This window comes from Cygnus atratus, chromosome 1, assembly GCF_013377495.2.
Source record: "Cygnus atratus isolate AKBS03 ecotype Queensland, Australia chromosome 1, CAtr_DNAZoo_HiC_assembly, whole genome shotgun sequence".
In the NCBI taxonomy this organism is placed as follows: domain Eukaryota; kingdom Metazoa; phylum Chordata; class Aves; order Anseriformes; family Anatidae; genus Cygnus; species Cygnus atratus.
The window spans coordinates 141,306,749-141,319,241 of record NC_066362.1 but is presented as its reverse complement, the minus strand read 5'-3'; the positions used below and the strand labels follow the sequence as shown (position 1 = coordinate 141,319,241).

The following is a 12,493-nucleotide window of genomic DNA, read 5'->3' as shown; positions in this document are numbered from 1 at the left end:
AACGCCAGGAAAAGCAGCAGCAGAAGAAGCTGTGATTTACATAAGAATAATCCACAGTGCTACAGCCTCAGTTTCCATATGGAGCTAAAGCCCCAACATGACCTTTCCTCTGAGCTTCTTTAATACCCTAACTGCTAATAGTTGTTTACTCAAAACAGTAAAAGACATCTCAGATCTCTCTGCACTAGGAAATCGTAGTAAATAGCCACTCACTTCTCTACGATCAGTTAAAGCCTTTTTTAAATCAAAGACTTAGTTTGAAACAGTTCTACTTGGTACAAAATGGTATCTGAAACCGTTTAATGCCCTAGAAGAAGGAATAAAAATCAATTTTTTTGGAGAGGGAAGGGAGACAGGAAACACAGAGGAAGAGAAAAACTACTAAACCAGTCAACTGGTAACTATCCTAAGATGTTGTGTATTTGTAACTGTATTCCCAATGATACTGTATATATGTCAAGACACAGGCAGTGAGAAGTGGTACAAAGGGCATATGGCAATAAACAAAAAACAGATGCACCCAACATGACATTGCTGGTCAAGAAACTCCAATCTTAGGTGCACACAGTTATTCTCCCTGCAAATTACTTGGGAGAATCATGTTCTATCATCTGTGTTCCAGATAACCTCAATCCAGATGCCTAAGTACCAGTCTTGCTGAAATCACTGGAATTGTTAACATGTTATTTCAGTAAAACAGATAAACTCCCGGACTTCCTAAGTTTTAATGATTTCTCAAATAGTCACTACTTACCAAGCTCCACTTCAATTGTATTGTTCCTTGGATAAATAAATTCTGGTCTCATCTGCAGTGGGCTTTCTAACAGAAAGAAAGAAAAATAAAATCTTTGGACAATGAGTTCCGTGACTTATTTCAACCAACAGTTTTACAATGATTTCATTTTATTTTTCGGTACTAATGCAGCACCATTATGTACTACCAGTTTCAAAATTCCAATGGAAAAAATCTCTAATGAAATTTACTGTACTCATCCAAGTTTTAGCTTCCAAGATAGCAGGAAATTTTAGCTTATCTTTAAAACATTTTAAAAAAAAGTCTCAGACTTACTGGCAGTTGATGTAGAATAATACAAAAACAGATAACAGAAACACAAGCAAATAAGTGCAATGAACTGTCAAAGAGATGGATAAGGAAGAGAAAGAGAAATTACCTCAGTGACCTCCTACATCAGGTGAACATCTATTTAAGTAAAAGGGTTGTCAAGAACGCACAAACTGGGCTAGAATTTTATCATTCTGCATGATACATACACTCACTGCTACCAAGCCACTGTTCTTGTATCACCTATCTAAAGTAAGAACGTTGATTTAATCTAAGAAGATGGACACTTTACCTCCAACCTTTACCTCCACTTTACCTCCTTTCCGAAAGGACTATAGCCATGGTAGCGCTCAGGTCATTATTAATGCTGTCTACAGAGACAAGTTGACCAATAGTGCCAGCAGGAGTTCTGCTGTGATGGTCTCAGCAAATAAATAAATAAATAAATAAAATCCTTCTGTTTGTTTTTGTTTTAATGGTTATTTACATGTTTTTTGCAAAAACAAACCAACACTCCCATAACCACTGCTTTCTTCTAATTTCTAACCCCACATTTCTCATTCCCCTATGACAGTTCTTCCTCTGAAGCAATGCTCAAGGGTAAGCAATATGCATTGTTGTACTTTAATTGTAGCTTTTTAGGGAAAAAAATGATTTTAAGGTAATGTGGAGCTCTGTTTTCACAGAGCTGAAAAGTATCATGCCAGACTGCTTATGCTTGCATACAAATAACAATAGTAGAGGAAAAAAAAACAGAAAACCACCTCTGTGAACTCACCTTTAACCACTAGACTCATGGTTCGTGAAACATTGTATTGTTTTCCCATGTATGTATATACCATACGGCATGTGTAGTTTCCTTTGTCTTGTACAGATACATTGTGAATCAGGACAGCATTTTCGCCCTCTGCCAACATAAATCGCTTGTCTTCTAGAAATCCAGGCTTACACTCCTAGATATATCAAAAGTACCTGTGAGTTAGGGGAACTAACCATCTTATAATTAAGCCCATTAATGAACTCTACTGATTATTAAAAATAAATAAAAATCAGCATCTTGCTATTTTTATTGAAAATTAATTTTAAAAGTTGTCTTTTTTTTTTTTAACCACAATGTTCTTGCTGCATTTGCACCTTTTAAATATCACTGCAGCTAATTCTTTAAATCTTCAAATGTAGTCTTTTAGTTCACTGCCTTCATTTAATATCTTGAGTTAAATAGATAACCCCAGGTGTACCAGAAGTTTTTTACACCTGCAGTGGAGGCCTTTGAGACTGTCTCCCACAACATCCTCATGGGCAAGCTCAGCAAGTGCGGGATAGATGAGGGGCCAGTGAGGTGGATTGGGAGCTGGCTGGATGGCAGAGCTCAGGGGGTTGTGATCAGCAGTGTTGGAGTGATGAGGAGTCCAGCTGGAGGACTGTAGCTGGAGGTGTCCCCCAGGGGTCAGGACAGGGCCCAGTCTTGTTCAACTTACACATCCGTGAACTGGATGAAGGGACAGAGCACCCTCAGCAAGTTTGCTGGTGGCACAGTGCTGGGAGGACTCGCTGGTACCCCAGAGGGCTGTGCCTGGGGCCTCAGAGGGGCCTGGACATATTGGAGGAAGTCCAGCAGAGGGCAACCAAGATGGTGAGGGGACTAGAGAATCTCTCTTTATAAGAGAGGCTGAGAGAGCTGGGACTGTTCAGCCTCGAGAATAGAAGGCTGAGAGGGGATTTTATCAACGTATCTAAATATCTTAAGGGAGCGTATCAAGATGATAGCGCTAGGCTCCACCGAAAAGGTGGTTCCAGCAACAGGCACAAACTAACACAGGAAGTTCCATTTTAATACAAGGAGAAACTTCTCTACTGTGTGGGTGACAGAGCACTGGAACAGGTTGCCCAGAGTGGCTGTGGAGTCTCCTTCTCTGGAGATATTCAAAACCCGCCTGGATGTCACCCCGTGCAAGGTGCTCTAGGTGACCCTGTTTGAGCAGGGGTGTCGGACCAGATGATCTCCAGAGGTCCTTTCACCCTCAACCACTATGTGAGCCTGTGCGTGTCTACGTTTCTACTTCCCTGAAACTGAGCTGTTGTAGCAGTGACTCATGCTGTTGGGTGTATTATCACATCTGCGGCAATGCAACAGCAGCAAAAATAAATAAATAAATAAATAAATAAATAAATCCTCTCTCTTCTCTGACCTATAAGCAGTTTACAACCACATCACCTCAAAAAGAACCTTGGTGCTACACTTGTGTATCTTATTTCAGATATAACATACAGGCCCATATAGGTGCTTTAAGACCAACAACAGAATTAAGAGCTGAACTGCCTTAGAATTTTACCTCAACGTAGAAAAAAACCAAAACCATACTGTTCCAAGCTTGAATAGGCTACAGAGTATTTTGCCAGAATCAGAGTAAGAGGCATATGAATGCTGCACCATAATCAACAGCTAAGACAAGCCTAATATTCTGAGAAATAGAAATAGCTATACAGAGCCTTATATTTAAGGAAACACAAGTTTTTGAACTTACTGCCTCCATACTTTACCTACGAACTTATCACCTATATAAACTGGACACTTCACAAATCACCAAACAAAAGCAACACATTTTTTAGACTGCAAGTTCTTTCAGAGTCAAAGTGGACACAGTGTTGTTTTTTGTTTTTTTTTTTTTTGTTTTAAATATCTCTCATACCTCCTCACATCTTCCCAACAGTATGGCAAAATAGATGCCATACTCAAACCTCACAGTGAATAAACTTTCCTTCAAAAAGCTGCTGTTCACAATTAGATCATAACGCATTTTAAATAGAATATTTTCTATGTTCTATATCTGAAATATTTATGTACAATACCTTATACCAGTGTACTTCAGGCTTAACATTGTCTTCATCTTTAAAATTCTCTAGATCAGGGCATATAATATTTCCAATATTTGCGCTGTTCACCACTTGGTCATACTTCATTTTCCCATTAAAACACAAACCATTATCGTTCTTAAAAACCTTTAAATTTATAGTTTTCTGGTTAGAGCGATTAAGACCCCTGTAACAAGAAGAGCAGACAAGTCAGGTCATTAACACCGTCTCTTGTTTTCAGCACCTCAGGGAGTTTATAGAGAGGAGATTTCAGGACTTACAGGGACTTCAATATTTCCACCAGCCTTGCTCCTATCACCCCTGCTACAGTCTCCCTAGCTCTTAAACACCACTCTCAGCTCCTCACTCCCCATTCCAGACCATGAGAGATCGGGGTAAGCTCTGATGTTGCATTGTGAATAGAAGTGGAATCTGCTCTGCTCTGGAAGCACCGGAGGGGAATTCAGGACTTATCTTACTTACTGGAGTACTGCGTTCAGGTTTGGGGACCCCAGCACAAGAAAGATGTGGACCTGTTAGAGCAAGTCCAGAGGAGGGCTACACAGATGATCAGAGGGCTGGAGCACCTCTCCTATGAAGAAAGGCTTCCTATGAAGAAAGGCTGTGTCCTTGAAGGGACACTTTAAGAAAAGAAGGCTTAACTTTTTGCAGAAGACAGGCAAAGCTTTTGAATACCGTGTACACCAAGATGAAACACCAGTGTGAAACTACTTCAGACAGAGCTTACAGGAAACAGAGAACAACCTGTGGTATAGCAGCTCTCCAGAAGACACAGCACTAGAAAGCACAAGTCTAAGCCAGAAATAAAGAAATACTCATTACTTCTTGTTTATTCTTCATTTCTCAGTGCTCTGTTAGGAGAGAGGTTTCCAGAGAAGTCAACAGTATGTTTTGACATAATTGGCTACAACTTTTGTTTGCTGCACCTTGACAAATGCTATAATTAAGACTTAAGTGCCTGATGCACAAAATATAGCCTGGTTAATGCAACGGAACTTTAGCATATACTTTTTGGCATGCTGACATTATGCAAGCCAGGCTTAAGAGGTAAGGTGCCCAAGAGAAGACAAAGCAAGAGTGTCTAAACTAAAACAATGTTTATTACTGAACTAGTTAGCTTTGAAGGAGTTGCATTTCTTCCCTCTTTCAATTTGGGATTCATTATTAACTCTGAAGTAAGAAGCTGCAACAGCTTATGACCTGTGCCTACACTGGAGATTCTTGCAGATTACTGTTACTACACTCACAATCCAAATTCCTAAAACATAACTGGTGTGCTGTATGCACAGTAGTACACCTAACTACACCCTACTAAAACAAATTTTGGGTCACCCAAAAAGTCTGTGTTAGTTGTTCTCAGCATGATGTGGCAAGACCATGACATCAACAACAAAAATTTTATGCGCCTTCCTGACATTAATTTCCTGTTCAGCACACACTGAATTTCAGCCATTGTAAGATTTGAGCACCTGAAGCAGTACATTCCAGTGCAAAAATCTGAGCTCTAAATATAACAAACAAGAGCTTGAAGATGCCAAAAAGCTGAAAAAATTCTCGTTTCTTCTCCATGCACTTAGATCTTCTGAACAGTGCTGGAGACACAGTACTCTCAGTCTTTAAAGCTGTCTAGCACATTGTTTTGCTCTTCATATGCATTCCCATTTTTAACCAGTAATGCTTTGCAATGTTTTATAATAAGACAGATAAGAATGGTTTACAGCATCTTGATTTGTAAGTTTCCCAGAGGATTCCCAAAAAGTTGTAAAGCTCTCCAGAAAGTCTGTATTTGTTGATCCTCTGTAACATAAAGAGAACTCTCTACTTAGATCCTTCTTATATTTAACCACATTCAATGAAGAAATCAAAGTGTTATTCTGATGTGTCAGTATCAAGCAGCCATTTGAACACAGGAAACGCTGACGGAGTTAAGACTTTTTTCAGTGACCTTCATTCAAAACTAACAAGACACCCCACACCCATTAACAATAATATTGTTAATATTATTGAGCTTCAACATAAGTTTTCTGTATGAACCACTTGTGCAATGCTAAATTCTACACACGTGGGATAAAAAAAAGGTGCACAAAGTAAAAAAAAAAAAAAAAAAGAAAAGAAAAGAAAAGCATGGTCAAGACAGTGCTTTTAACTGATCTAAGGTTTCTACCTAAAACAAATAATCCTGTACACCCAAGTCCTACAGATGTTACTCCACTGTAAGTACTAGTAATTCAGTTGTTTCCCTCCTCCTTTCCTTACCTTACTTCACATTCATAAAGTCCAGAATCTTCCAGCGTTGCAGGAATGAACCAAAGCAAACCCTTTCGCGCATGGATCCTGGCATGTCTCTCTGTGGTTATGGGTGTATCACTACCATTTTTATACCATGTCACATTGTAATCAGAGTAAAGCGCTGGCAATGTTATTATTGGGCAACTGATAGCTGTAGGCTCTCCAACAAGCACAAAGTAATCACAAATAATGCACTCTTCTATTTAAAAAAAAGAGAGAGAAAACGGTTATTAGTGTTTTTAATCTGTTTTTTTGTTGTTGTTGTTGTTTTAAGAAGTATTAATATCCATTCAAAGTTAAAAAGAATTAGGAAGTAGACTTTCTGTAACTATTTATCATTAAAATATTACAAGATTACTGCTTCTTGTCTGTTTAGTACCCTCTGGTTGAATAAACACACACTTCACAAAGCTTAAGTCATAACTTCTCCCTATTAAAGTAGTCAGCAATAGCACCACTGCAAACCATGACATCTTTCACATCCTATCTATTTCAGCATGCTAGCACTTATGAAGAATTACCATTTTCTTAATGTAGATACCATCTATCAAAAGCATACTGAAAACAGTAGCAGCACACACTACTCCAACTGTAGTGCCAAAAACAAATCTTGGGGGGTGGGAGGAAGTGTTTGACCTGAAGCACATGACTGCGTGGAATTAGATCAAGACCTCAACCCACCAAAAAAGTCTGTGAACCAACACATAATGTAACTTAAATTTGAAGAGATGCAGTACTTAGAGTAGGAAATCTTGACTATAACGTGTTATTTCCTTAATGTATTTGCAATTTTTCTCCTCTACCAATAGAACCACCCTTTAAATGATAAAATGCTATTGTGATCATCACATAAAAGGTGAGCATAAAGAGCATTTTTTTAATTATGGGCATGGAACAAGTTTACATGACAGAATCATGCATCCTAGCAAGGGATTTTTAAACATCAGGCAAAAAATACAAGAGGAAAGACGGACAGATACTGCAAGAAGTCATCAAGAACTCAAGCCTACAGGCCGAAATTACTTTGAAAATACCAGTTTATCACAAACAGAGTAGGCCACTTGGCCATAAACCAGATTTTAAAAGCTTCCAAACATTTGCATACATATGCAACACTGAATTTGTATGAAAAATATCTTATTTTGCAAATCTTGCTGAATGACCAAAAAATTCAAAGCTAACGTACTGAATTTCAAAATACGACTTCAGTAACCTTTCCACCCCTACCACCATCCTGTCACCTAATCTAAAATTTTGAAATAGTTCCCTATAGAGCTTAAACTAATTAAGATCCGTTAATATTATCCTGCTTATTCCAAGAACAGCATGGTAAATACCGTTAAATTATGTAGCCTGAACTCTACTGAAAACTTAGATCTATCATTAAAAATATTACTAATTAATTGCAAAGGAAACTGGCCTCTACCTTTCTGTTTTCAGGACTAGAGAAACAGCACATCTCTTAAAGAAGGCATTTAACAGCTCACTTGTAGTCAAGGAAGCCAATCTCTTTGCACTTTCTTTAAAGGAACTAGGGAGTGGTTATTCAAAGCCTCAGTACCATAAATTTATGTGACTAGATTTAAAACTATTTATGTCAACCTGTCCTTCCCATGCCCACTGCAACTTCAATCCAAAGCGCGGCATTCAGAATATCTTCAACACTTTGAATCCACTATTTTCTCTCAGTAACTCTTTTCGACTAGACATGCACAACTTGTCTCTTGCAGGTTTTCTTTTTTAAAATGGTAATTTCAACAATGTATTTAACTTACCAGCACTGAACAAAGGTATCAGTAGAATTAGATGACCAATAAGCAAAAATGCAGATGTCATCTTTTGCTGCAAAGAAAAAAATATTTTCCATTAATGTGGTATGAGCGTTCCAAGCTGCACTGTCCTCTGCACCCTGCGTTACTCCTTAAAAATTTAGGAGAAGCATTAGTCATCGTGGGGAGGGAAAACTCGGTTTGGCAGTTTAGCCCCAGCCTTTGAAGATTTTGGCCACCAAAGTTGGTGCCCACAGAAGGCTGCTCAGTTTTCAGCTTTCCATTGGAACTTTTCCAATTTTCTTCTGGAAGAACTCTTGCATAAAGTGTATTTTTCTTTTGCCAGCCTAGCTAAACCCAAAAACAACTTTAACATGGATGAAATTATGCTAGCATACAGCTAACATTTAAGTTATACTGTATAATTTTGATACCAAGCTTGACTAAGCTGCTCCTCTCTCCACATTTATGAAAGACACAATTGCAGAGATACATGAGGTTTCATTCTGCAAACTGTGCTCCTACCATTGAGGCAGCACTGCTTTTAACAGCTGATGAACTTGTAGCTCTTTGCTGGAGGACAAACGTACTGTAACTCTAAGGTGATCTGGCAGGCACTTAAATTCGTGTCTAAAGGTGACGTTTTCAGACAAACATATGTGGAAACCGTGGGTGATGTGAATTGCTGTGGTCAGACACAAAACAGCAAAGCCTCCTAGAACTGTATTGCACTTCACACCTCAGGTCTTCTTCACAGGTTTCTCTAACACATACACGACTGAACAGAAAACCACTGCCCTCATAGCCCACAGCTGGTTTCCACAAAATCTCTGCATCTTAACCAAGCCCTCTCTCAGATGGGCCTGCTTTTTCCTTGGCAAGATGTCATCAGAGCCCTTCCCAAGCCATGTACTGACAGCCAGCGGGAAAACACTTGACCCCTTTCCTTTCTGGCAGCTGTTTGTAGGTTAAGGTCTGCATTTAACAGTCGTGCCTTTCCTATGTGACTATTCTGTCTGCTACTCCAGATGTGCACTAAAGCAATCTGGTTTCCCATGTAACAATCATTGCAAATGCAATGACCACAGGTGCTAGTACTCTAATCAGCTAGAAATGGCTTGGAAGAAGAGCATGTATTCCCTGAAAAGCACCCATGGCCCTGAATTACTTTTATATCCAATATAGTTCACACAGCAATGTATAGGCCCCACCAGCTACTTCTTTTGAAACTTTGCACATACGGAGGCATCAGGGCAGAAGGAAGGGACACACAGAACAGAGTTCAACATTGGAATATAAAAGCTTCCAAGTATTTACTTGTTTTGAAATGACAGTTTATCTGTTTATCTGACAAAGCATTCATACCATAGCCTTTATTTAGTTGCCTTGTAAGTGTTTTTCCTGTAACTTGTCAGAGTTGATCATCATTCTTGACATTCCAGTTTACCTGTAAAAAAATGAAAAGGGGAAAAGTGATTGTACAAAACAGATTATTTGGACAATAGAATCATAGAATTTTTCAGTTTGGAAAAGATCTCTAAGATCATCTAGTTCAACCTTTAACCTAGTACTGAAGTTCTTCACTATACCATGCTACTAAGTTCTGAATCTACACATTTATTGAAGACCTCCAGGGATGGTGACTCAACCACTTCCCTGGACAGCCTATTCCAATGCCTAACAACCCTTTCAGTAAAGAAATTTCTCTTAAAATCCAACCTAAACCTCCTCTGGTACAACTTGAGGCCATTTCCCCTTATCACTTGGTGATTGGGAAAAGACCCCAATCCCCACCTCACTATAGACTCCTTTAAGGTATCTGTAGAGAGCAATAACATCTCTCCTGAGCCTCCTTTTCTCCAAACTAAACAATCCCCTTCCTTCAGCCGCTCCTCATAGGACTAGTGTTCCAGGCCCTTCACCAGCTTCGTAGCCCTTCTCTGGACATGCGCCAGCACCTCAAGGTCCTTCTTGTAGTGAGGGGCTCAAAAATGAACACACTATTTGAGGTGCAGCCTCACCAGAGCCAAGTACAGGGGGACAATCACTTGGTTGAAAATCTGACTAACCAAAATAGTCATGCTAACACAAAGCTAATTTTTTTCAACAGTCGTCCTAAATGTAAAAGCAAGAGCATAATTGTGCCTACACTGGAGACACTACTTAAAACAAAAGCAGAATAACAAAACTTGCAGCAAAGACTGACCAAGAACTCTAGAGATTTGAAAAATATTGTTTCTGTCAAAAAGGCGACATTACACATGTCAAAGCAATCAACAAAGCCAGACATCAGTAACCACTTTGTAAGACTGAGCTGACTACTAAAAGTAAACGATGCCTAAATTTAGGGTAAAAATAAGTAAGCAATCTAACAGGTTAAACTTTACGTTTTGCACTCATTACTGGCTTCAAATACCAAGGGTGGATGTCTTTCCAATAGCGTATGGTAAAGCTCAACATTTTCGGAAAAGTTCTATTGTTTACAAACTTCTTTCCCCCTAGTTCAAATACTGCAATGATAAAACTTGGAAACTCTGGAAAGAAGGGAAGAAGCCTCCAGCTTTTGTATTTGCAGTATCTGAGAATATACAGAGCATTTTTATTCCGGTTTCAAGTGACACAAAAGGTTCTTACAAGCGTTCTTTCATAAGAAGAATATACAGTGAAACATTATTCAGACTCCATAAATGTGAAACTTTGTTTAAAACACAGACGTTTGTTCACATACCTAGCGACTAGCCTTGTACTGCCTTCTACCTCAGTCACAGCAGTATGAGATGCCCCTATGACACAGCTACAGAGGCTCAAAAAGTCTCACTTATGTAGAGAGAACAGCAACTTCACTGATGACACTGCCTACACACTTAGTTTGAAAAACTATTTCAGCTCAAAGCTTGCTGAGCTCAAAGGAAAAATTTTTGTACGCGAAATCTTTATGAAAAAAGAAAAAAAACAAACCACCCACCTACCAATCATATCTGTGGTTTGATCTACTACAAAAAGAAAAGTTTTGATTTCCTAGTTACTTTCCTAATATTTACCTTCCCGTAGCTGAAATACGACTTATTACTTCTCCTTCAAATTTTTAAAATTAACATCTTGAAAACAGAAATAGAAAATACGTTGACCTGATTTAAGATACTTTTTGTTCATTGAAAGATGCCTGTCATCACAGAACTTGCCTTTTTACTTGCCTTAGACACACTGCCAACTTTAAACACGGTAAGAACAGCTTTTAAAGACATATTGGGCCCCTAAGCAAACTTGTCCTTCAGGAAGCTGTGCAAAAGGCATAACCGTAGCTTTCTTTTCAAAATTTTCTGTCTCCAACTTTTTAAATGATTTTACTTGTAAATAATTTACAAATACATGGACATGACTGATTGTTGTAAAGGCCAACACAATGACAAATCATTCAGGATAGTAGCTTAGAAAGCATCTAGAACCTTCAATTGTTTATCAGCACTTTGCTATTAATTTATTTAAGTGATTTTCAATATTGATCACTACCTACAGGGACTTGTTACTATCAGGGGACCAACAGATCCTTAGTCTCTAAGCCATAAAGAAAAAAACAAAAATTATGCTTGAAGTGCAACTTGAGATATAAAGTGCCCCGATTTTGTAAGCACGCCTACATGAGTCAACTTTTATGTTTAACTAAAATTTTTATTAAAGTTTAACTGAAACAGTGGAGGTGGGGGGGGGGTAACAACAAAAACAAACAAACAAAAAAAGTACTTGTTGCAAAATACAACCACCAAGACAAGACCCCACCACAACATTTCATACAGCTCACACCTTCTTCCTTGATGTGTTTACTCCTGTCATTAGGCTTTTTTAAGCTAAGCAAAGCAAAACAGACTTTCTATCAGTCATACTTTGTTTCCCGTCTACTCTACCTGAGGTCCCAACTTTCCTGTCTAATGTGCTCAATATAAGAGCCAAATGTAGCTGACCATATCCAGTTCAGCTTTGAGAAAAAGCGTTAGCAACCATATGCCTAGATTCTGAGCTAAATGTTTGTTACAGATACCGCCTCACCTTTCATCAAAGCACAGGGAGAGGGGGAAGAGAGAGAGACAGAGATGGATGGATGCCCGGACAGACAGATGGATATCTGTAGATGTAGATAACTAGCCATGGATGCCAGCAAAATGAAAAGCTACCTATCCACAAATTTCCACCTCACATCAAACTGGAGACAATGAGAGCATCCATGACACCTTCAAGGAAGTGAACTTACCAGTATTTAAATAAATCAAACCCAGTTCCTCCTTTCAGCATCAAGTTGAAGAATCTCATTTTGTAGTCAGAGCTTGTAGCAGTTTTCTATGTCATTTCAACTCCTGATACCTGTCAATATAAAGTAATGTGAAAAAGTTGTTACTTAAATCGAAAGTAAATTATTACTTTTTCACCATCATTTTCAAAGAACAGAGCCATTTAAAAGGACCTGGAGGACTCATGTAGGTAAAACTATAAATATAAAAAACAC

General features: G+C 38.6%; 1 protein-coding gene across 20 annotated transcripts in view; it reads right to left on the bottom strand.

Annotated features, from left to right (window-relative positions):
• Window positions 1-12,493, bottom strand: part of LOC118253534 (interleukin-1 receptor type 1-like) — a 56,466-nt gene that overhangs the window by 11,103 nt on the left and 32,870 nt on the right. For 17 of the 20 annotated variants that reach the window (XM_050714648.1, XM_050714672.1, XM_050714650.1 and 14 more), the window contains 7 exons: window positions 12,242-12,351; window positions 9,361-9,442; window positions 8,002-8,068; window positions 6,194-6,425; window positions 3,914-4,103; window positions 1,842-2,016; window positions 755-820 (listed from right to left, as the gene is read on the bottom strand). In XM_050714648.1, the coding sequence (XP_050570605.1) occupies window positions 755-820; window positions 1,842-2,016; window positions 3,914-4,103; window positions 6,194-6,425; window positions 8,002-8,068; window positions 9,361-9,363 (733 nt within the window). In that variant the 5' untranslated portion in view covers window positions 9,364-9,442; window positions 12,242-12,351. Of the gene's footprint in view, window positions 1-754; window positions 821-1,841; window positions 2,017-3,913; window positions 4,104-6,193; window positions 6,426-8,001; window positions 12,352-12,493 lie in introns of all 20 variants that reach the window. The other 3 variants (XM_050714668.1, XM_035557971.2, XM_035557970.2) reach the window with 2 other exon arrangements.